The sequence below is a fragment of the Ambystoma mexicanum genome, chromosome 4q (genome assembly GCF_040938575.1).
Source record: "Ambystoma mexicanum isolate Mex_15411 chromosome 4q, UKY_AmexF1_1, whole genome shotgun sequence".
NCBI classification, from domain to species: Eukaryota; Metazoa; Chordata; class Amphibia; order Caudata; family Ambystomatidae; genus Ambystoma; species Ambystoma mexicanum.
This window is the reverse complement of record NC_090928.1, coordinates 596,696,296-596,722,478: the sequence shown is the minus strand read 5'-3', so window position 1 is coordinate 596,722,478 and position 26,183 is coordinate 596,696,296. Positions and strand designations below refer to the sequence as shown.

Here is a 26,183-nt window from a genome sequence, read left to right as displayed (position 1 = left end):
GTTTTGGGCACGCCAAATTATGAGAAGTGTTTTATTTTGTTTGTACATGAGAGTGATGGATGTGCTTTTGATATTTTGACTCGGGAACACAGGGGCAAAAATAGACCATGTGGTTATTTTTCTTCCATATTGGATCCTGTTGCATGTGCTTTGCCACGTTGCTTGCGAGCTGTTGCTGCTGCTGCCACGTCAGTAAAACAAAGCAAGGGGATGGTTTTAGGTCACTCTTTAACCGTGATGGTACCCCATTCAGTAGACATTCTTTTAAATAGAACGCAGATGCAACACATCCGCCCGACTAACAAGGTATGAACTGATTGTATTTGCACCGCATATCCAGATTAAGAGATGTTACTCTTTGAATCTGGCTAAATGATTGCCTCCTCCAAGTGAAGCAAAGAGCAAGGAGAAATTATCACATGATTGCTTAATTATAACTGAGCAAGAGACAAAAGGAAGAATTGATTTAACCGATACACCCCTGAAAGAGCCAGATGGAGAATTGTTTTGTGATGGCTCTTGTTTTAAATTACCAAATGGCATATCAACTGCTGCTTATGCCATTAGCACACTGAAAATGATTGTAGAAAGCAAACAAATCCCACATAACTCAGCACAAGCTGCGGAAATAATAGCCTTAACTAAAGCATGTGAAATTTCTGAAAACCTTAGTGTAAACATATATACTGACAGTCAGTATGCATTTGGGGTGGTCCACAACTTTGGCTGACTATGGGCTCAAAGGGGTTTTCTGACGTCCCATGGAACCAAGATCCAACATGGCACTTTGACAGTGAAACTATTGTCAGCACTTGCGCTTCCGAAGCGATTAGCAATAATGAAATATAATGCCCATAAGAAAGTAACGTGTAACATAGGAAAAGGAAATGATATGATATGATATGATATGGCATTTGTAACGCGCCTATACACAAGTGTTTCAAGGCGCGACGAGGCAGGGAGGGGGGAACAGGGGGAAGACAGACAACGATCCTACTAGGCCAGGTGTCATTCAGATCGCGCAAGTGCAGGGGTAGGGGGAAGGGAAGAAGTGCAAGGGGGGGAGTAGAAGGGGTAGAGGGGGAAGTGCAGTACAAGGTAAGTAGAATAAAATAAATAATAAATAAATAAATAAGGAGGGCCAGCTGGTGGCAAGTGCAGGTAAGTGCTGGGAAGGGGGGGCTGGAGGGATACAGAGATAGTCCCGCAGTGCAGGGGTTGCCAGGGAGGCAGTGCAAGTGGAGAGTGGCCCAGTTGCAGATTCAGTGCAGTTTCAGCGAAGAATGTGAAGGGGAGCGGGAGTGAGAAAGCAGAAGCAAAGAGGAAGGCATTGAGGTGCTTCCTGAACCAGAGATGGTTCTCCTCAAGTTTCAGGGAGGTAGGAAGGCTGTTCCAGAGGGAGGCCCCTGCCGCGGAGAGAGATCTACCCCCAGCACGTTGCTTCGAGAAGCGGCTGACCCTGAGGGAGTTGGAGACGGATGAGCAAAGGGATCGGGAAGGAAGATATTTAGGAAGAGAGAGTTGAAGGTATTTAGGCCCCAGGCCCCAGAAGGCCTTGTGGACAATGCAGAGGGCTTTGAACTTTATCCTCGCAGCCACTGGGAGCCAGTGTAGAGATTCCAGTCCTGGAGAGATACGGTCCCTGGGCTTGAGGCCAAGGACAAGTCTCGCAGTTCTGTTCTGGATGAGTTGCAGAGGGCGGATAGTGGAGGCAGGCAGATTAAGATAGAGGCTGTTACAGTAGTCCAGCTTCGAGAGAACCAGGGCTCGGGAGACAGTGAGCTTCTGGGGGAAGGAGAGGAAGGGAAGAATACCTCTGAGGAGGTGCAGCTGGTAGTATGACTTCTTAGAGACATCGGATATATGCGGAGAGAAGGAGAGTGTGGAGTCGAAGATAACCCTGAGGTTTTTTGCCTTGCAGGTAGGAACAGGAAGAGGGCCAAGAGAGGCCGGCCAGAGAGCTGCAGGGAAGGAGGGGGTGGGTGTGCCGATGAGTAGAATCTCAGTCTTACTGGCATTAAGGCAGAGGTCATTGGCGGCACACCATTCCTGGATAGCAGACAGACAGTCGGAGATGAGGGAAGGAGAGGAGGAGGCCGAGGGTAGCCTGAAAATGAGCTGGGTATCGTCCGCATAGCACTGAAAGTTGGGGCAGAGAGCGGCGATGCGATGGGAAAGGAGTGCCAGATACTGGTTGAACAGCCAGGGGGAAAGATTAGATCCCTGGGGGACACCACAGGTTGAGAAAAAGATGTCAGAGATGAAGGACCCCAATTGGACCTGGGAGGGTCGATTGGAGAGGAAAGAGGTCAGCCACACCAGAGCCTGACCAGTGATACCCAGATTATCACGGAGACGGTTGAGCAGGATGGCATGGTTGACAGTGTCAAAGGCAGAGGAGAGATCGAGCAGGATGAGAACACACGGAGTGTTGGAGTCGAGATTCAAGAGCAGGTCCTCACGGATGTTCAGGAGAGCAGTTTCCGTGCTTCTGGCAGCTCCGAAGCCAGATTGATGGTCATGAAGACTTCCAACAGATTCAGCATGGAGGTTAAGCTGGGAGATGGCCAGTTTCTCCAGGAGCTTGCCCAGGAAGGGAGTGATGGAGATTGGTCGATAGTTAGCCAGGCAGGAGGGGTCAGAAGAGGGTTTCTTAAGAAGAGGGTGCACAAGGGAGTGCTTAAGGGGGGATGGGAAGACTCCAGAGGCGAAGGAATGGTTGCAAAAGTCAGCCAGGGCCGGAGGCAGGGAGTCGATGTGGTCCTTGATAGTTTTGGAGGAACAGGGGTGAACCTGTTTAGACGAGACTTTCATAGATTGGACTTGTCTGGAAACCTCGTCAGCAGAAAAAAGGGGAAAGGCAGAGAAGGAGGGAGGAGGGGTGGCTGCAGAAGGGCCAGAGTAAGAGGCGGGATGGGAGGGAGGGAGGTGATAGGAGGAGAGTGAGGACAGGACGCATTTGCTGACAGATTCGCAAAACAAACTGCCACTGATTTGCACACCAAAATGTATGTTGAAACAATGGTGAGGGTGCCCTGCATGGTAGAGGATGGAATTGGCAATGTAAAAGAGGTACAAGCAGAGGCTACTCCTGAGGAAATAAAACAATGGTCCGAGGGTCCAGCAGAACTAGATTCCGAGGGTTGTTGGGTGGACAAAGAAAACAGTAGATGGGTGTTGCCAAATGCTTAGGTAATGGCAATGGTTACTATGGCCGATGGTGCAACACATATTTGTGCAAAGAAGATTTGTCAGCACCTTGAGTGTGTATGGTACAATGACAATATTACAAAAACCTAACGAAAGATTGGTTCAAAATTGCATGACTTGTTTACAACATAACATTGGGAAGGGAACAGTGACACCAAAAGGGAGCTTTGTTCCTCCCTCAATGCCCTTTGAAGTAATCCATTTTGACTTTATAGAAATGGAGAGATGCCAACATGGAAAAGTATGTCTTTGTAGTGGTTTGTGCATTCAGCAAATGGGTAGAGGCCTATCCCTTTAAAGACTGTTCAGCCATGTCAACAGCAAAGTCCATGTTAAAAGAATACTTTCCGAGGTTTGGGCTTCCACATGTTACATGGTCAGATAACGGCCCACATGTTATAGCTGCTGTGATACTACAGATCTGTGCAGGCCTCCAGATTGATAAACGATTCCATTCATATCCAATGAGTGCCGGTCTTGTGTAACGACAAAACGACATTTTGAAAAATAAGCTGGCAAAAGTATGCCCCAAAAGTAATTTGAAATGGCCTGATGCTTTACCGCTAGCCCTGTTGTCAATGCGTACGTCTGTGCAATCAAAAACTGGTCCCTCCCCCTATGAAATAATAATGGGAAGACCAGCCAATGTATGGAATGTGCCACCCCCGAAAAAACAAATAGATATAGAATACCCTTTACTTGCTGAATATTGTAAACAGTTGACTCATAACTTGCGTTTGATTCATCAGCAGGTGCAAGAGGCTCATCCTATCAGATACACAGGCCCAGGCCATCAACTGCAACCTAGGGACTGGGTCCTGATAAAGAACTTTGAAAGAAAGTCTTTGCTTGCACCTCAGTGGAAGGGACTGTACCAGGTGCTCCTGGCCATGCAGACTGCTGTTCGAGTGGATAACAGAAAACATTGATACATGCCATCACAAAAAGAGAATCCATTTTCTTTTGCCACATGGAAAAGAGAGCGATGACTCTGATTCCAAGAGTGAACCAACTTTAATTGATCGCAAAGACATCGCCGAAATTCAGCCAAAACTGCTTCCTGAGCCCAAGGAGGGGCCTGGGGAAGATTACAAGAAAATCTGAAACGTCATTGTTACCTCAACCTTGTTTGCCTGCTGCCTCATCATCACCTTTTTCTGCATCACCAATTGGCATCCTGAACATTTTTCTGATTCAACGTGTGCTGTCGACGAGTTCTGAATTTAAATTTTGAACTACTGGTTAAAAGCTTAACAGTGAGGTTTCCCTCAACGGACGTTGAGAAACTTTTTATAAGGCCATGCCTATATTTGCTCCTGCTGCCTCTTGCGCTGATGAAAATATTAATGAAACTATTAACATTGAGTCTGCTCCGAGAAAGACTTGGTCTATTAAGACTAAACTAATACTGACCATCGTACCCATCTGCATTTTATTTACACTAATTCCAGTGTCCTGGTATTTAGAAGTTATGCATCCAATGAATACTCTATTGTCCACTATTAATACTCCCACTGTGACACCGGCTCATATGTTATCCTACACTCTTTTTTTTTTTTTTAAATATATTTTTATTTTATCTCAACCAAACAACATTACAACAAAACATAAATAAAACACTTCAAACAACAAAACCAAACAAACAAAAAGTAAGGCACTGCAATCCCCGTCCCTCCCCCCTATGAGCCTGTAGAGTGTCCGCCCTCAGTGTCCGTTCCGTGCGGTGGGGCCTCATCGTTCTCAAGTCCAGCCGAGGCTGATCCCGCACCAAACATCTCAGCTAACAACAACTTCCATGCCGTGAGAGAGCCTATTTCTTCCCCTTCCCCTGCCATACTGCCATCTTGCCACGCTGTCATTTCGGCATCCGCCCATTTTTGGAGATCCCGCCACCAGACCTCCACTCGCGGCTTGTGACATTTCTTCCACTCCATGGCTATCCTACGTTTGACAAGCACATAGGCCAGATCTTTAAGTTTCTCAACATGTCGAAGCTTACGCGCCCTGGGATACCCTCCCAGCAGACAAGCCCAAGCCGAATCCACCTTAAGTGTAATACCCCTCCCTGCCAGCCTCCGCGCCACTTCACCCCAGTAAGTTGCAATCACTGGGCACGCCCAGAACATATGTATCATGTCTGCATTCTCTTCGTTACACTTGGGGCACGCCTGGCGCCCACTACCTAGGAATTTGGAAATTCTAAGGGGGGTCATATATGCTGTGTGCGTAATATAGAACTGTATCTGCTTGAACCTGGCGTTCCTCGATACCTTTTTGTGGTACCCCAGGGCGCGCTCCCACATCCCATCCGACATCGGGGCCCCCATCTCCGCTTCCCACTCCAGTCTAAGGTGCCCCAACTCCTTCCCAACCTTTGTCATCAACATCTCGTACAACCTAGAGACCTCGTGTCCACCCTCTGATGCGTCATACATCGTCTCCAGCGTGGCATCCGGTTCATCGGCCAAAGTAGTTTCGGGCCACGTGCTCCGGACCTCCCGGACCACCCTATGATATGTTAATATTGACCCCTGTGTAGTCCCGACCCTGCCTCCAGTTCATCGAACTCCATCAGGGTCCCATCCTGCCAGATGTCGCCCATAGTGATCAAACCCACTGACTCCCAATACGTCCGGATAATAGTTCTCAGCTGCCCGTCCTCCTTTGCCAGGGCAATCAGAGGAAACTGCGGCATACACGGCAAGGGGTCACCCATCATCCGACAGGCACGCCGCCATATATTCCTGCCAAGGGCTAGCATCTTAGGACGCTCTCTCATCCATGAGCCAGTCACCCAAATCACCTCCCGCAGATAGAAGGGGGAACAGTCTTTCCCTAGCAGCCTATGTTCGGGGGTCTCTTCATCTGAAAGCCACCTGGCCACATATTGCAGTTGCGCCGCAATATAATAGGCCTCAAAGTTCGGCAGCTTCACGCCACCTTTCTCGTAAGAGTTCTGCAATTTCCATAATGCGACCCTGTTGCGCGTGCCGTGCCACAGGAAATTCCTACACACGCTATGTAACCTAGCGAAAAACTTCCTAAGTATCATGTACGGGATGTTATTAAAGTAATGCAGGAGTCTGGGCAGCACCACCATTTTAAGCATAGCTCCACGACCCATCATAGCTAAAGGCAATCTTTCCCAGAACCTCATGCACCTCTCAATCTTTCCCACAGCTAGTTCAGTGTTATACTTGTGTTCTTCCTCGGTCGTGTGATACACGTCAATGCCCAAGTACCGGAAGGAGCTTGTTGCCCACGGAATCCGCAGCACCGGCAACCTCTCCGCCGGTATCCCCACATAACTGCCCAGCGGGAATAATACGGATTTCTGAGGGTTAACCGCTATGCCGGACAACCAGGCGTACCTCTCCAATACCTCCAAGATATACTGCAAATTCTCTTCCGGATGTTTCAGGTATAACAGCATATCGTCTGCATACAGGGATATAAGATGGCACTCTCCTCCCACCTCTATGCCCACCGGATCATACTGCTGCCGGAGGTAAACTGCTAAGGGTTCGAGGGCCAGTATGTACAACATTGGGGACCAAGGACATCCCTGCCTGGTACCTCTGCCTAACTGCCATCTATCTGACACTACTGCACCCGTACGGACCCTAGCCAGAGGCGCACTATATAATAACTCGGCCCACCTCATGTAGCATGGTCCCAGTCCGAACTGCCCCAAAGCCGCCAGCAGCCATGGCCATCGGACGGAGTCGAACGCTTTAACCGCGTCCAGCGCCACTATTGCCATTTCGCTGTCCTCACTGCCCCCCCATTCCACCACCCTGTGAAGGCGCATGTGATTGTGAGTAATATTCCTGTTCGGGACATAGCCCGTCTGGTCAGGATGGATCAGCTTGCCTATTACCCTCCGCATTCTGGCCGCCAGGACCGCTGTCAGGATCTTGCTGTCCTGGTTCAGCATCGACAGGGGCCGGTAGGATCTACAATCATGCCCCGGTTTATTGGGTTTGGGGAGCGGTACTATAATCGCCTCCCTGAGTGATTCTGGCAGCCGCCCCACCTCGAACGCTTCATTAAACATCTCCAGCATGGGCGGGAGCACCTCCTCCCCATACGCTTTATAAAATTCACTGGGGAACCCATCTGCACCCGGGGCCTTACAAGTGGGTAGCTGCCGCACAATCTCCTGCAGCTCCTCCAGAGTGATCGGAGCATCCATCTCCTCTCGCTCTTCGTCACTTATCTTGGGCAGGCCTATGTCTTCAAGTACTACCTCTATCTCTTCCCGGCTTCCCCCCTCTCGATCCTCATATAATGTTTGATAATATTCTGCGAATGCTCCATTCACCCCTTCCTGGGTGTCCTGCTCCACTCCCTTTTCAGTGATAACTGATCGGATCGGGGATCTTGGGGTCTCGCTCTTATACAGCCAAGCAAGAAGCCTGCCCGTCTTGTCTCCCCCGGCATGCAACCTCTCAATATACTTCCTGTAATTCAGATTACAAAGCCTGTCTCAATGTTCTGTGCACCTCTGTTGCAAATTAATGACCTCCTCCATGTCCGTCTCCCCCTCCCCCAGCTCTCTCTCCAACTCAATCTCGGCCCTCCGCAGATCTGCCAGGACTCCTCCCATTAATCCTTTGGATTTAACAATGGCAACCCCCCTCATTACAACCTTAAAGGCCTCCCACAAAGTACCAGCCGACTTGACGCTGCCTGTGTTCGCTTCAAAGTAAGCAACTATCTCCTCCCTCACTTCCTCTCTGAAGACTGGATCCCTGAGCGCTTCCGCCCTAAGGCGCCATGTTGGAATTCGCGCACGTGGAGGACAAAGCTGCCAACGCATGACCAGGGGCGAGTGGTCCGAAAGGACTCTCGCCCTGTAGTCTATCTGGTCACACTCCGCGACAACGTCCGGAGTGGCGAAAAAGTAATCCAGCCTTGTGTGTAACTGGTGCGGGGCCGAGTAATGCGAATATTGCCTCACGCCAGGGTGTCTCGTCCTCCACACATCTGCCAGGCCTAGGTCTACAAGCAGCGCCTGCAGTACCCTAGCCGCCGGGCTGGGCCTGTCCACCCTGTCATCTGACCTGTCCTCCTTGGGGTCTAGTACACAATTAAAGTCCCCTCCCCAAATCACAGGACCCCCCATCCCCTCACCCAGTCTAGTGGTCAGTGTCCTAAAGTATGTCGCCGTGTCACGGTTGGGGGCATAGGTATTTATGACGCACACTACTTTATTTTCCACAAGCCCCCTTACCATGACCAGCCTCCCATCAGACTCTACAACCTCCCCAAGTAGCTTAAACGGGACATGTGGTGCAACCCAAATCAGCACACCTCTAGCATAGGCAGAATATGTGGATCCAACTACAGTCCCTCTCCACTTTCTCCCCACCAGTTCCAGTTTATCCCGTGTCAGATGTGTCTCCTGTAACAAGGCGATATCTATCTTTTGTCTTTTTAGGTACAACATGACCTTGTTACGCTTAAGGTAGCTGTTAAGCCCTCTAACGTTCCACGTTAGTATCCTAAGGTCCCCCATGATGCATCAGTAGCCCCCATCCCTTTCCCAGGTCCACTCGCCTCCCCCCTACCGCAAGGGCCCCCATCCCCAGTTTCTCTCCCAGGCTCATATAAAAACTGACCCTCCCCACCCCCCTAACCCAACCAACTGCCCAGCTCCATCCCTGGATCTCAGGCATCCCTGTGTTCGGTGCTCTCTGGAACCCAAGTAGAGAACCCGACAGGGTGTCACCCCACACACCGTGACTAACCTAAACTCAAACTGGGGTACAAAGAACAGTCCCCGGAGGCTCCCCTCCCACAATTCCGTATCCGCACACATGGACCATGTTTCGAAGTCCTAACGCATACACTACCAAAACAAAGTCCCACCAACTATATTCCAGTCCCAATATTCATCGCCCAACCGGGCCCGCAGCGTCACTTATCTCTTCCCGTTCCATCCGCCATCCGCTCATCTGGCTCTTGAGGACAATTTTGTGCATCGAGCCATCCCATGGCCTCCTCCGGAGTGTCAAAAAACAGTGTCTTAGTCTTAAAGAATATCTTCAATCTGGCCGGGTAGAGCAACATATACTTGTACCCCGCTGCCCGCAATCGCCTCTTGACCGCCCCAAAGTTCATGCGACTACGCTGCACTTGCAGGGTGTAGTCGGGGTAAGCAGTAATGGTCGCCTCTCCTCGCCGTATGGTGCCCCCCTTACGAAAGTGCTCAAGGATCCTTTCCCGATCCCGATAGTTAAGGATCTTGGCGATCACAGGCCTAGGTGGGTTCCCCAGCGGTGGTCTTCTGTTCAAGGCCCTATGCGCCCTCTCCACAGCAAACCCCTGCGACAGGGCTCCCCCAGTGATCTCCTGCAGCAGCAAGTTCTCAATAAACTCCGTGGGGTTCTGGCCTTCAGCCCCCTCCGGCAGGCCCACGATGCGAACGTTATTTCTCCGAGCGCGTCCTTCCGCCTCTTCGGCCCTACTTTCCAAGTTACCCACCCGCTGCACCAGGGCATGGATATCGCTCTTATATGCAGTGCAGTCCACCACAGTAGGGCCCATCTCCTTTTCCAGAGTTTCCGTGCGCTCAGCAAGGGCTCGTACATCCTGCCTCAGGAGGTTCACGTCCTCCTGCACCGCCCGACCTGTAGTTCCAAAGCAGTTTTCAATTCGACCACAGCAAGTTGGAGCTTGGTCTCCCACGTTGCCTTCAGGTCCGCGATCGCAGCGAGGACCTCCTGGTTCGCACCCCCGGCGGCCATCTCTTTGGTCTGAGCTTTATCCTTGCTCCTGGCACCTTCCAGGCCGGGCGTCGTCTTGGCGTATTCGTCGAGCGTAGGCTGCTTATTCTTCGCCCTCAGAGGTTTGTTCGACATATCTCCAGTCAGGAGCGTCCTTCTGGCAGCCAGGGAGGCACCGTGCCCATACACCACGACTCAGTTGAGAGTCCCAGCTCGCCCCACAGCCTCGGGCACCGCTGTTGTACGGCGCTCCCCCCAGATGGGCTAGGTCGCGCTGCCCCCTTTGTTCCGCTGAGAGGGCGCACGTATGCTGTGGTCCCAATCCACCGCTCCTTTGTCCCCTCGTCAAGCGGCGGCGGCCATTTTGTCGTCAGTCGTGATCTCGCCACCAGTGCTTCATTCGGCTCTTAAGTACACGTGCGCACCACGAACCCGTGTAAAAATGTGTCCTCGCGTGCAGCCGGACTTCATGTTCACAGTCTTCCCACTTTCTGCCAAATCACAGCGGTCCTTGCGCGGTATCAGTCGGATTATGTACGGATCAGCGGGAGCTCCCGTACAGGCACGTCCTTTCACATGGCTTCCAAGCCACGCCCCCCTGTTATCCTACACTCTTCCTCCACAAGATGTTAAACACAGGAAAGGTTATGATAACAATACTCTTTTATTGATTATGAATATGACACATGCAATTTTGAACCGTACCAATTGCTGGGTGTGCTCACATTTGCCCCAGCATGGAGAAAGAGGAATGGGTTTGTATATACATCCTTTACCCCTGAGTACCACTTGTTATGCTGCACTAAGAGCTCTATTTTCTGGGAGATGGAATGATAGTACCACTGGGAATTTTGATGGAACTAACATAAATGAATTTGAGCGATTGGTATTGACACCCTTGGGTTGTTCCGTGTTTTCAAATAGAAGCAAAATGCATCGACCAGTCCCATTGATAGATTCTCCAGACCTTACCCATCGCTGATCACATTTAAAATGGCTCCTGTAGGTAAAAAGGATGTTGTGCCTTCTTCATACACTATTAACCATAGCCCACATTCTGTCCCGTTCTGTTTGCGGAAAAAGGGTTCTCATCCCTTGGGTACATATACCAGATGTATGAATACTGCCGTACTTGAGCATGAAGAAACACCATTATATATAGGAGGTCCTGTCTATTTTGTGTGTGGGGATCAGGCCTATCCATGGTTGCCCAGAAACTGGGAAGGTACCTGTTATCTAGGGATACTTTTACCTTGTGTATTTTTCGCTACTACCTCTGAAATAGCAAAAATATCCAAATCTCGCCCTCGACGAGATGATGCTGGTTGGCAAATTTTTGGAGACATAGCTAAATCCTTCATACCTTTTTGGGGACAAGCAATACATTCATGGAATATTAGAAGATTGTCCAGGGTGTTAGAGAAAACGATTAATGAACCCACTGATATACTTTATAACATGACACTAGAACAAAAAGCAATCACATTAGTTGCACTTCAAAATAGAATGGTTCTTGACATTATTTTGGCTGACCGTGGAGGTGTATACAAATTAGTGGGATCAGCGTGCTGTGTTTTTGTAAGCGACTCCTCCCCTACAATATTTGAAGCAATTAAAAGATTACACGTTCTAAGTTCTGAAATCAACGCTTCCGACATGTGGCTAGAATTTAAATGTAGGTGTATGGTTCTGGGAACTATTACGATCCTGGAATTAAGATATTCAGTATCCTTATACTCTGCTGTTGTTGCGTACAATGTCTTGCAGTCCTCTGCTCTATAATCATGAATAAATATGTACAAATAATTAGTACAAAGATACGGAAGCCCAAACAGAATATGATAAATGAGCCAGCCTTCTCGTGTAGGCTCTTTACACGCGTGCGCAGCGTTTTCAATCGTAATACACTGCGGGATGAAGAGACAGCTTCTCTGAACTTGTGTACTGTCAGACACTGCAATCGTTTCATGCAGTTAGAACAGATGGCTTTGATCTCTCCTGCAAAGCTTTGCTGCTCTTCTACTTTCAACATATGCAGCTCTGGATTCCTCTGTGCCCCAGATGGTGGTTTTTCAGGATACAGTCCTTAAACCTCCAGAGAGGCAGGCTTCATTTCTCCCTATTGGTCTTTACAGCAGCTTGGTATTTACCAGAATGGTAACATCTACTTCCTAATGAAGACGTTGTGTTAACCACCACTAAACGTCGAAACCGGTCGACATAAACTTTACAGGGATGTGATCTTTGTACTTCTTCCTTATTTGATCCACCCTGACAATAGATTGTATGTTAATTGATTCTGTTGTTTGTAAACACAATAATGATGTCTGTCAGTTTGGGGAACAGTTATGAATTCCTTTTCCCCATGTGTTTTTAGCATGGTTTTCTTGTCTTTTAGCATTTTGGATGTATGTCACGGTATGATGAGTTGAGTATTGCACCATGAATGGCAAGTATGTGTGACGATGTTTTAGCCGATTTTAGGCATATTGCTGCTGCTGTTTTGCTATGTTTAAGTGATTAGTGTTTAATAATTTGTGTTTCATTCACCAGTTTTCAATTTTTTTTATCACTTTAAATAAATTTTGATACATTATTATAAATATATCTTTCTCTGGACACATTATTTGTGTTTTTTGATATGATAAATGGTACCCACGAACATGAGAATTAAATAATCAAAGAGTTTATGGCAATCAATATTTATGATAATGATTATGATAGTGATTTGGGTAGTTCAGACAGTGACACTTGGTCCGATGATGACGCGATGTTCGGATGATGCTATTGGCTTAAGGCCAAAAGGAGGGTTTGTAAAATTGTAATGCAATCGTGTAGCACGAATAGAATGTTGGCCAGAAGCGAATCACATCATGTGATAAACATTGCAAACCATGAAACCCGAAGGTAACCATTGGGAATCCATTTTGTAATCGTACGCTATTTTGTACTCTAAACGCTTTCGCAAAAATATATTCTGTGCTTCATGTCTACACGCGGTGCGAGGCCGCAGCTTGAACTTTGAATGCTAACGTAGGTAGAAATGTGCAAGCCTGCAGAAATATATTTTTTTCCTTATTCTATAAAGCCTTGAAGCTGTACATAAGCATCAACTAATCAGCAAACCAGGTGCCAGCCTGTCTTGCAAGCGCCGTTATAGAAGGCAGTTAAATACGAATTATATGCGACTAAATGTGCTCCTCCATGAAAGATGGTATTTTCTCTACTTCAGAACTGTCTGACCCTTAGCCTGAGAATGTAGCGAATAGATAACATTAGTTGGAAAGCAAGGAATGTCTCTGCGCTGGAACATGATATCTTTCCCCGTGCCAGTGCCCCATGTTCCCCAAAACAGTAAGCTGTCTCTACAGTCTTGGCTAGAAATACTGAATGTTTAGACTGAATGAAGTACGTACATGACTTGTCAATTACTGAACCCTAGCTTAGATGTCATGTATATGAGCGGACTGAATAATGCTGTACAATGATGATGTGTTATGTATATATATGACTGCTTTATTGATGCTCACTCTCTCTCCTCTCACGGTGTCTGTGAATACATGTCGTGAGGTACTGAGACCCGGTCGGCCGACTAAGATACTCTGAAATAAACCAGACTTGTTTGGGAAAACGAACCTCACGACTGGCATGTCATTAGTATATGGTTATTGTGCCTTTATTCCATATATGGTCTTACACTGTCTCCCCTAATATAGTCATCCTGTTCATTTGGGGGGCCTTCTCCTCCCAGCTGATCCACTCGGCTAATACCACCCCATGGTTAGGATCAGAGAGCGACTGCTTCCCCAGGCCCCTTTGGAGGAGACTTTAGGCAGGGATTCTGTGTGGATTCCACAGAATTCATCACAGTACCTGTTGTAAGTAAGCCAGAGGTATAATGAGAGGTGGTACTACATTCTTAGATAAACATGCATAAGGAACCCCAATTAGATATACTGATACAACATCAGATTTTAGGGACCGAACGAGCAAAGCCCAAGTATGGAGAAGTTAGGGTGCACTCCGTGGAGCACACAAACAAATAGATTCAACTTTTCTTCCTTTCATACTGTGATAAATTTGACAATGTCATCACTGCTTCCATGGGGGAAGCCTACCTTCAGGTGGCCCGGATGAGGCAGAAGCTTCCAGATCTGTAACCTGGGGGTGGCTATTTGAGGGAGGATCACGGAGGGGGTTATTACCCTCTAGGAGGTAGGATTGACTTGCCAGATACAATCCCCAGTTGATAAACAAGACCCAACTCCCCATGCATCCATGGTCTATGGTAATGTAAAATGGAACCACCCCCATATAATCTTTAATAAAGATCTTAAGTCTTCCTCATCAACCCCCTACAGTCCAGGCCCCACATGAGGCATAATAAAAACCACCCAGAACCAACATCTCTCTGCTCTAGAGTCTGTGATAATGTAAAGATAGAATGTCTCTCTGAAAGTCATAACTCCCCAATATTTCCGCAGTACTATGTAAACATTCTAAAATTAAACCAAACTATTCAAATGCCCAGAATTCCCAAACGACTGAGATGAGGAAGATGCAGGAGTTTGAACAATGTACCACGACCTTGAACCACAATATGCAGGCTAGCTGTTTTTCCAAGGCACCTGTGCATGGGACATTTAAACCTGGTGAGAGCACTTTTCGGGGAGGCAGTACAGAGGAAGATGTTGGCTCCTTTTCAAAAGCTATCTGTAGCAGAGCAGAAGAGGCCGCTACAGGAGAGACACCGAGTCGGAAACTGAAGTGTTGTAGAGACGCTAGGAGCCACAAGGAAGGTCCTGGGCGCTCAGCGAGTTGAGAGGCTGGCGTTCTCCATTCCGGATACCGAGGGGAAGCAGACGTCGAGCCCAGAAGAACATCTGCAGCCTCCAGATTGGAAAGTGAGTGGAAAGCCCGCGGGAACCTCAGGGCATTCCGGCGACTGCGCCAACAGTACTTTGTACATTATAGCCTTCTGAATATGACTAAAGGCTTATTTGAGTACCGAAAGGCTAAAAGGCAAACCCCAATCAACTTTGAATATGTGAAGTGTAAATGTGGGGCCCAAAAACCTTACCAAGAGTATGGGCCTCATTATAATATTGCCGGTCCGGAAACAACGATGCTGGTAAGCTCACCGGCACCCTTGTTTCTAGACCAGCAAACTAAAAGTCTGCCTGCCGTAGCCGCTGTGCTCGACAGGTCTGACCCTACCGGGCGCAGTGGCCATGGTAGGCAGACGTGTCCCCACTCCTATAGAGTCCAGGAAGACTCTATAGGAATGGGGATTAACAAATGTACCAGCGCCTGACTTCCCGGCCGCCAGACTTGTAATAGCCCAGTGGCACTGGGAAGTCAGGTGCCAGTACATTATTATGGGTCCGGCAGCAACTCCCCGGTCGCAGCAGCAGGGTTACCGCCGGACCCGTAATGAAGCCCTATATGTCTTAACCTGAGAGCCATACCTAAGATATTGATGATACAGAGAAACATATGTGAAGTCCAAATCAAATACAGCAGGCGAGCAAAGCATATGCGAAGTCCTGGTATATCAGACACCATGCAAGCAAAGCATATGAGAAGTCTTGGTAAACCAAAGACCCCAAGCGAGTGAAGAATATGAGAAATCCTGACAAACAAATTATTATTTATTTATTATATATAAAAGTCCTGGCAGGGGCGTATACCAGGAAAGTGAAACTCAAGTGAAGACGTGGCAGGCAAGCACACCAGGCAATTGGCATTGCAGAAAGAAACCTGGAAGGGGAGTAAATCAGGAAATGTGCAAAGCCCCAAGAAATGTTAAAGTAAAGATTGGTGTTTATTTATTGAACCCTGGAAAGTTGAATGTTAAAGAAAGACTTTACTATCCAGACTCAGGGAAAAGCAGCATTAAAGAAAGATATTGCGATCCAGACCGAGGACAAGATTGCATTAAAGAAAGAGTTAAAGACTTGATTGCCTAAACTGGAATCTTGTGAGTCCAAACACGATACCCAGAAATTGTTTACAAAAGTGACTTCTTATAATTAAGAATCCAGGGGAAGGGATTCACTCTCTGCAACCAAGGGCTTCCACGTTGAAGAACATGTTTGTTGGAATTAAACTGATTTCAGTTGTAAACACTTTTTGACCAATTGAAGAAATTTTCCTTAGACCTTGCCATTAGTTTATAATGTGAGTGTCAGGATAGGACATTTTGGTCACAAGGACAGTTTTTCAGTTGCTGACATCCTGACACAGACGGATCTTTAGTTTTGATTTATAGGTAAGGAAACTCCTCTTTAGCATAGGGCCAGAGAGTCCTTTTTCCAACTCTTATTGTTCTTTTAAGACATTTGTTCTTGTGAAAACATGACAACCTTGTGTCCAGCTCTCATTTCTGACCCCTCACAATACCAAGAGCCTTATATCAGTCATTTCCTGCATATGTGCTTGTTACTGTGTAACCATGAAACCACTGGGCACCTGCCTGTAAACCTTAAGTCTGTTCATCTTCTGTAACAGCGCCTCGATGCCTTATGGGCTGCAAGTGCGCTTGACAAATGCAAATAAATAATTATACTGCCACAAGGCCCAGTGATGGGAAGATAGTATTTAACCACCATATTTGCTTGGTATAGTACAAACTTTAATATCCGCAAAATGAACAAATCGGCATCTTAGAACGCACTTCTGTTGGCTCCACCCATAGTGTTGACATGCATCAATCCTCCATGCCAATGCTATTACTCCAATGGACGTGGCCACAAACTAGGCTTAGAATGGTATTAGACCACCCTCATGACGAGGGCCAAACTGATGATACAGATGCATAGCACTTTTTTATTAACAACGACCTCCCACCACCTCCTCTGTCTGACCAAACCCCTCCAAAGGCTAAGTTTAAGGAGCAGGCCGGGGAGTGTGCCGCATGGCATAGAGAATTATTGCTTTGTAACTGCATACTTAGTCGCACTCACCAATTTCTGACCCCACAAAAGGGCCTCACTTTAGCTCGAGCCCTTACATTATCGAAATTAGACTACTGCAACATTCTCCTTCTAGGAACCACAAGCACGAATCTGAACAAACTACAGCTGCTGCAAAACAAATCTTTATGGGCAGCCTTTGGCTTAAAAAGAAACGGCCATATATCTCATATCAGGAGGTATGTACACCGATTGCCCATCCAAGCCAGAATCCATTTCAAAACGCTTTGCGTCACCCACAAATGCATCACTAAGGTTGCCCCTCATACTACAACAACTCTATTTCCCAAAAAAAGTCCACTAGAGCCCTCCGATCCGACTCCAACACTCATTTATTTGTCCCAAGTTTCAAGAGTTCTAGGGCCGTGGGGGCCAGCATCCCAGTAGCAGCACCTACGATCCGGAACTCCCTCCCCACCCACACATATTACAAACGAGCCCTCCCACCAGCGCTTTAAGAGTCTTATTAGAACATGGCTCGTCAATACATTCTAACTGCAGTTCTTCCACTATGTTTTGTCTATAACACTGCCTACATTGTAATCATGAAATGTTTTACCTGTGGTACTACCCACCTGTACATTAATGTAAATACCTGTACTGTACCCAACCCACCGCTTAATGTAATGCAACTACCCTGTAACCAGACAAGTAAGCCTTCTTTTACCTATGCCGTGATACCTCCGGGTTTGGGCGTACAACAAATGCAATAATTAAATATAAAATAAATACATACCCATGCACAGTGCAGAGGTATGGCTTTGGTTAAAGCAATTTATGTAAAGCAGTTTCTGGTTTCCACCACTAAGAGGCAGGACTCCACCCCCTGCCCCCTCTCACTACCCCCACAATGGGTATAGAAAAAGTTAATTCACACGAGGGACTCTCCAAAACACAAGTGTGTACCTTAGGAATCTGTCTTCAGGCGAGATGGTTAGTTTGGAAGTGTTATACTGCTAAATAGAACGTACTCTGACACCTGTTATTTCTTGGTTGAAGTGTTCTTGCATTATTTGAAGCCTCCTGTTCTATGCTTCATTCAAGCCTCCTAGTGACTGCCTGACAGGCGACCACAAAAAAGGCACAATAACGCTGCATGTGAAGTTTTGCAAAATGTTCACCATTTGTATATGTGGAGGCAGGAGTCTTGTGTTGTTGTTAATAAAAAATGCAATGCAGAAAACTCTAGATTGTATTTTACAACTATACATAGCAAATTCATATGGGCATCCTTTTTGTAAAAAGCGTTAAGGTGTTGTGCTACATGTGTACATGTGCTACACTCATATCCCCACAGAGGAAAGGTGTTCATGGTATTTAAAGCACAGCTGTTATGCAAAATCAGGTGTGTGACATTTGCTCAACCTCCTTTACCACACTGTAATTATCCTAGAATAATCTATAACAACTGAATGCTTAACTGAACATTTCAGTGATATTTTCTAGTTAAACCATTTCAAACAGTCTTACTGTAAGTGAGTATGTCCCTGTATCGCCTTGCAGGTGTGTCAGCTGGGAGTCATCGCATCCCCTTGCAGCAGCATTGCTCTCTACTTGTTGGGTCTGGCTCAGCTTGCACAGTATGAAAATAACTCTGAACATGCCCAACAGGCTCTGAAGGACGCTAGGCTCTGCTTTATTGCTGCAATTAGTCTGGAGAACCTGCCAGCCAAAGGACCACCCAAGCAGGAAATAGCAAGTGAGTACAAATGTGAAGAATGAAGAAGTGAAGATGTCTAGCCATGTGACGATTGTGAAGAAGTCTGACCATACTAATATTGGATGTGATTTTAAAAGTATCAAAAATAATCTGGTTCCTAATTTACTCCAAATGCAAATGAGGGCATCCTCAAATGCAATCCTCCCTTCACTATACCCTCTCTCTGCACCCAAGTTGAAATGTTTTTAAAATGTTTTTATATACAAGTCTCAATGAAATACATTATTATACAAACAAGTACAATTTCCGAATTCCCCTCACCTCCTACCAACCCTAACCCATCTTCTCAAGCAAACCTTCACATCAAATTGCAAGATTTATCAAGTTAATAAAATTCTAAAAACCTCCACCAAATTTCATCAGTTTACATTTCTTTTGTCTCCTGAGAATAACCCTCTCTGTGAGAGCAAGTTTGCGCATCTCTTCGAACCAACCCTCTACCACTGGTCGGATGACTGTTTTCCAGTTTCGTAGAATTCGTTTCTTAGCCATCAAAGCTCCTCTAAATAACAATTTCCTCTGTGAGTTAGAAAAATAATCTAATTCGGTGAAGATAATAGCACACCTTCAACCAATATTATTGTTTCAAGGTCATAATCCAAAGACACCCGTAAAACTTTGTTGAAGATTTCACCCCAGAAGAATCTCACTCTGTTACATTTCCTAAGCATATGCTCCATGGTCTCAACCCTATGTGTTCAACCCCAGCATGCATCCGAGTCTGCAAGGTCATGCGTATGTAAACGGTCTGGGGTCCAATAAACTCTGTGCAGAATTTTAACCTGCCTCGATCTCTCACACAAACTCAGAGGATAGAGTGATGTTCCTGAAAATGTTTGCGCACTGGATATGTCCTCTACTAACCTCTGTAACCATGCATTTAACAATGTTGAATTACATTGTTTTGTTGACAAAATGAATTTGTACAATTTTGAAGCCTGGCGTCCTTCTTGTTTGCTTTAAGGATAATGTCATCTAAGTTTCCATTCATCATCTCAACCGTATTTGAGATTGTTCTTCTCTTCTCAGTACTTCTCAGAACACAGTACTCACTGTATGCGCAATTAGGTAATTCCTTCCTTTGCTTAAATTGATTAAGTGTGAGCCATTTCCCCTCCCACATGAGGTCCCCAATCCACCTGACACCCTCTAAAAATCACTCTGGCCAAAACAACATCTTATTCCCCTCTTTAATAGCAGAGTTAAGCCAGATGGAGGAGTCTAACTGGCGGTAGGGGTCACCACCTAATAAATATGAGAACTTCCACTAGGCTAATCGCAAGTATTTTGTCAGTATTGAGGAGGACCGGAATTTAGTTGACAAGAACACGCGGTGTCAGTGGGCCTTTCTTACTAATTTCTTCACTCACCCATTCATCAGGTTCCTCCTTTAAGAAAGGTACCACATGTCTGCAAGCAAACGCCAGGTGATATGTTTAAAAGTCAGGCACAGTCAATGCCCCTTGTCCGCTGCAAGTTGTAACTTCCAAAGCTTGATACGACCACAGGGCCGAATATATGTTATTCTGTAGAAGGTGTACATATTTTGAAGGATGAGAGAAATGTGATAGATTGTTGCCACATCAATTAAATTTGTTGGAGAAGGATAGAGTGATCGCTCCAATTGAAAAGACTTCAGGTGGCCTATCGTTTGACCCAAAGATGATTAATGAAGAATTCTGTAACTTTTACAAAAGGCTTTGTGAGTTGGATTGGGGAGTCATAGATGGTGTGCACAACTTTTTGAATAGTCTGAATTTACCAGTGTTGACTGAAGAGGTGAAGATGACCTTGGACGAAGAGCTTTCTTGTGTAGAACTCTAGAAATCAGTATTAATGCTTAATGCAGGAAGGTGCACTGGACCGGACGGCTTACCAATGGAATTTTATAAGAACATGCCAAACTCTGTGTTCAAACTATTGGGGATATTTATAAGGCCTTGAAGGTATATGGAGTTCTTCTGCAGTGCCCACATCATCCAGTTATTTTGATCATTTTGAAGAAAGACAAGAACCCCATGTTACCTGGAACTTACCGACCTATTAGCCTAATTAACACTGACAACAAAATCTTGGTGAAGACCTTGGCAATATGGCTTGAAGACATCTTGCTGAGATTGCGACACCCAAATCAATCTGGGATTGTGAAGGACAGACAGGTTGCTACGAATATGCAAAAACCTCTTCAGACAATCATGGAAGCCAACAAACTGCATCAAGGCGATGTGGTCCTATCCCTATATGAGGAGAAAGCATTTGGCCGGATTGAATGGGGTTACGAACAGAGGAAAATTGAAGCCTGGAGAATGGTTACCAGTTTTAAAAATCAGATGTTGAAGACACTTTAATTTGGGTCTTTAGTCTGTCAGAAGATAACTGTGTTTCTAGGGACTGAGTGGAGGAGCATTGACAACATAAATCGGAACACCATAAGATACCCAAGAGAAATGCCAGTGCAATGCTGTGATGGAGTTACCTATGGGAGCACGTTAGTGGGAGACTGGGGACCTCTGGAACTAGTGAAAGCCAGCAGTCGTGTTGCATTCACTTGTAGGTGGTAAATGAATAATCCCTCAAATATTCCTCAGTCCCCTTTCAGGCACTGCCTCAACATCAACTATGCAGTCACCCTTTAGGAAAGAAGGCACATAGTATTTCTCACCAGAAGATATGTTTCATGGGAAACGATGAAAATGCTACTACACCTGTAATTCGAGGGGAGCAGTAATCAAGGTAGGAAATTGGGAGGAAATCATCCCCATGGAGAGGTAATCATTAGTACAGTCAATGCAGGAGTTTGTATCATGCCCCATTCGTAAACCGTCATGGGGAACTGGCCTTTTTATCAAGTACACATTGTGTATGAAAGCCTGGGCATGGACCGCAGCCTTCAGCCAGTTGAAAACCATGTGCACTGAAGAAAGAAACACACAAGCATGCACACTTCGCGCGGAGAACCTGTTAATGAGTAAGTTAACTTACTTACAGGCTCGTCCACCAAAAAACTGACCCGCTCGATCAGCATGACAGTGTGCCTGATTCCAAGATCGGGCCACTGGGACCATGGCACTGGCACAACTAGATTGGTAGAAAACCCCCTCCATCTGCATATGAATGACAACAAGGAGCCCACACATGTGTATTATGTGGAGCCATTAGGCATGGACCAATCCTAGGCAAACACAATTTTACTTTTTTTTATTTGAAAAAAACTACAGTTTTAACATAGAGAAAAAACCTTTGTTTCAAAACAGGAAAAGAAGAAGAAAGAAGAAACTCTGTTCCTTCACATCAGATGTTATAACTGTCATTTGTCATTGGCAGACTCCTGAAGTATTCAAAGCTGGTATGCCTAGATTGGGCTAGGAAGGAAATTTCAGGAGTGCATTCAGGTAGTTGACAATTGCGCATACATGTTTCGTGTTGTTGCCAGATGAAATCATATACCACCATGCTGCCATGTCTCCATCTAAGGAGGCAAATTTATCCAAATGTTTAGAGCAAAGGTCACAGATTGCCTGACAATCTAAAATTAAATATTTCAGAGATTCCACCGCATCAAGGCAAAAACGGCAACAGTTGTTATTTGTTGATGGATTTTTCCTTTGCCATAGGATTTCCTTCGATTGCAGAGTGTTTAGACGAAAGCGGAGGAATTGGTCTCGATAGTAGCGAGAGTAGCATCGTATCAGATAATGCGGCTGAATGTTCAATTGTTTTTGTGCGATACGTAACCAGTTTGATGCAACCAGCTTTTCACGTTTCTCTGAATTAACGATCCATGGCCAAGCTTCAAATTTTCTTTTAGCATGATGAGGGCGAGAGAAGAGGTCAAAGTTGCTAATTTCTGCAGCATCGATCCATTCTTGTACTCTTGAATACCATTGGCTCAACAGACAGCCATATTTCGGCTCGTCATTGATCGCAAATATCTGGTAAACTGGGGCTCCACCAATCTCTTTCATCTTTCGCATCAGTGAGATGGATTTCCAAATCACATGACTAAACAACGAGTTCAGTGATAACTCATGTCGTATCAATATCATTGGTACACATGACGGAAGGTTGAGGACACGTCTCCAGAATTGGCCCTCAAGTTGATTCCATTTTAGCTTGCTGATATTCCAACCGGCTTCTGCGCCAAATGTTAAAGTTGGTACTACCTTTTGTTGGTAGAACATTAGCACCGGCGTTAGGGAGAATTTGCCGAAGCCTTTATTTAGCTTAACCGCTTGCAGTGCTAGTTTTGAGGATTTCAATTTTAGGTCTTTCACCCACTGATCTTCACAAATTGAAGTATTGAACTGAATTCCCAGATAACGGATTGAGTTGACAGAGGTTAGAAGCTGGCCATCAACCACCCACTTGAATGCACAATCTTTTCTGCAGGTCAAATGTCCGATAGACAGTATTTTTGTTTTGTCTGTATTAATAGTAAGTTCATTGATGGATAAGTACTCATAGAAACAACATAGCAGGCGTTGTAATCCAATCTGCGTTCTGTCCATCAGGACCAAATCATCTGCATATGCAATATGTCTTACCAAAGTCTTATTTATTTTTGGTGGAAAGCTGTGGGCTTGCTCAAGATGAGTCAGAAGATCCGCCAGGAATAATTTGAATAGGTCTGCTGCAAGAGGGCATCCCTGCTTGACTGCCCTTGTTGTATTTATGTTATTTGATAGCTCTCCGATCTTGTTGAGACAAACTCGACACGAAGTCTTCGAGTGAAGTGCCAGTATTGGATTGAGGATCCCAGCCGGGCAGTTCCACTTGCGCAGTTTTGACCAGAGCAAATCACGATTGACACCGTCAAAGGCTTGCTTCATGTCAATGAAAGCTAGATGAATTTTAGATCTTGTTTTTATGGCATCTAGTTTCAGAGTTGTTAGTATTGCAAGATTGACATCTACTCCTGTTCCCTTCGAGAAGCCTGTTTGACGAACGTCTAGGATTCCAGCGTGTTTCGCCCAGTCGACAAGTTTCACCCTGAGGTTCGAGCCAAAAAGTTTGCCGATTGAGTCCAGAAGGGCGATGGGACGATAGTTTTCTGGAGCATCCCAGCTGCCTTTCTTGTGGATCGGAACCACTATTGCAGTTAACCAAGAATCAGGTAGTTTCCTGGAAGTGGCAATTTTCTTGAAAAGACACTCAATAAAGGGTGCCCATTGGAGTATGTTTTTTTAGCCTCACGTTACTAAACATATCTGGGCCAGCTGATCGAGAATTTTTTAGCAGCTTGATGGCTCTGACAGTATCGGGCTGTGACATTTGTACCTCCCAGGGCACCATTTCAGCTACCGAAGCTGGTTTGTTCTTGTTGCTTTTACTGTTAAACACTGCCGAGAAACGTTTGCACCAGATGTCGCCAGAGATTATATTCTGAGTTGAATTTAGGCTGTCTACGTGGCCCATGTTCAAGATTTGCCAGATGTCACGTGTGTTCTTGGTCATCAGAAGCTTCATCATTAGTTCCGCACGATCTTGCTCCACAATGATTTTGTGAGATCTTACCCAATTTCTAAAGCTCGCTCTTCTTGTTTTTACTTCTTCGAGCAGTTGAGAATAGGGGATATTTTTTTATTTTTTTATTAGACGAACATCTCTTCTTAGCTCTTTCTTTTTGTCATCCATCACTTTACTGAATAGATGTTTATGGCTTTTATGTTGTTGAGATGGATCGTTTTTGTTTACTATATAAATTGACAGAAGAGGAACGTAATCCACGCCATTTGGCAAGTTCAGTAGTCCTTCTGTTAAATTACCAATTTTGTTCATGCTCAGCCGAAGGCGATTTCCGCTAAAGTTCGCCTCCACTGGTGTAGAATATAGCAAGGCGGAATCAGAAGCTGCCAATTAGCATCCAAGTTTTAGTAGCCTATGATCGCTATTAGGCATTTTCAAGGATGGAAGGATGGACCTTCGACGCGAAATTCCTGGATACCCAAAAATAATCGATGATGCTGTGTGATGACAATCGGTGCCAGGTCGGTTGCGCCGGAATGTCGCCTCGAACTGCACCGTTCAACAGCACGCAGTCCCGCATCTTTATTGCGTCTGCCCAGCTTTGCTCTTTCATGCCCAGATCTCCATAGGTGAGTTGTCTGTAGCTTTGGATGTTTGAGTCATAGTTGAACCAGGTACAGTTTAGATCACCACAGCATATGATTGTCAAGTTATTGTATTTAAGAATTGTCTCATCCATTAGCTCACAGATCGCAGTGGTGAAGACCTTTTCGTTTATTTTAGCTGGATTCCAATAACAATTGATAATCAGCAGTGATGATTTTACCCTTGAGGTATCGGTCATTGAATGCATGATTGAGCCTTGAACAAAAGGGTTTGGATTTGAGCATGTTGGTGTAGACCAATTTTCAGACAGACGCACCATAGTCAATAGGCCTGCACTTGGACGTCCTTGTGTGTTTTTAATGGCTGGATTAACTAGGATTGAGTATCCATCTCTCATAGGTGCTTCAGAAAGCCATGTCTCCTGTAGACAGATTGCAAACACATCGTCTAATGGTACATCGAAACCTTGAAAGAGGTGATGGAATCCTCTAGTGTTCCAGGAGAGGGTGGAAAAAGGGACGTCCTGGGGTTTCAATCATAGCTAATCTTGTGCTTGCCGTCTCAGGCGAGATCCTTGCTTTTCGTATTGATGACTTGATTGTCCTTTTCTCACTTCCACAGATAAACTACTGCGTAGCTGATTTACATCGACTTCTTTGTTTCCTGCTGTACTGAAGGCAGAGTTCTCAGAGCTTTTGTTCTGATAGTGTTTTTCAGGTTCAATTGAAATGTCAAATCCAAACATCAAAAGGTCGTCAGTCGCTTTAAGCAGAGTGTTACGAACTCCTGCCGATTCAATATGTAGCAGAACAGCATCGGAGCATTGCTCAGTTGCACATTCAACGATTTTAATTTCATCAGAGTTGATCAGGCGCAGAGGTGGAATGTGTTTGAATAGTCTCAATACATTTGCTCGGTTTAGATTAAACTCATTGTCATCTTTATGGATGTTTTCTAATCTAAGTTTACAATTGTACTCGGCACCTCGATGTGCATGAGATTTTTGCACCTTTGATGTGAATCGGACTTGCTGTTTGCGTTGATTTGTGGTTAATTTGGGATTCAAGCTCGAGACTGCCACATTCGATTTCATTGTTGATTGGTACTGTGCTCATTACTTGAGCTACTTGCGGCTTCAAAGAAGAGGAAGTCATAGTGGAATTTGTGGCTCGAGGTGGAGGACGCGAGCAGGGCAGATTTTCTTCGCTAGAAATATGAGACGTCTCATCATCGTCTGAATTCGAGTATGTGGATAAGTCACATAAAGAAGTTGATGCTGAGTTTACTGAAGTAACCGATGGACAGTCGTCCGAATTTGTGCGACGCCGTTTTGTTCCAGGTTTTAAGAACATTGAATTGCAGTTCTTTTGGGGTGCTGGGAGCTCTTTGTCGCCATCAGTGTGGCGCTTAAAAAGTCCAAGTTGCGGCGGCGTAGTTAGGTTTCTTATAAAGCTTTTCGTAGATGAGTGGATGGGT

General features: G+C 45.7%; 1 protein-coding gene across 3 annotated transcripts in view; it reads left to right on the top strand.

The window, feature by feature from the left end:
* Positions 1–26,183, top strand: part of LOC138467859 (uncharacterized) — a 1,040,267-nt gene that overhangs the window by 642,554 nt on the left and 371,530 nt on the right. For all 3 annotated transcript variants that reach the window (XM_069608148.1, XM_069608147.1, XM_069608150.1), the window contains one exon: positions 18,419–18,614. In XM_069608148.1, coding sequence (XP_069464249.1) covers positions 18,419–18,614 — 196 coding nt within the window. The remainder of the gene's footprint in view (positions 1–18,418; positions 18,615–26,183) is intronic.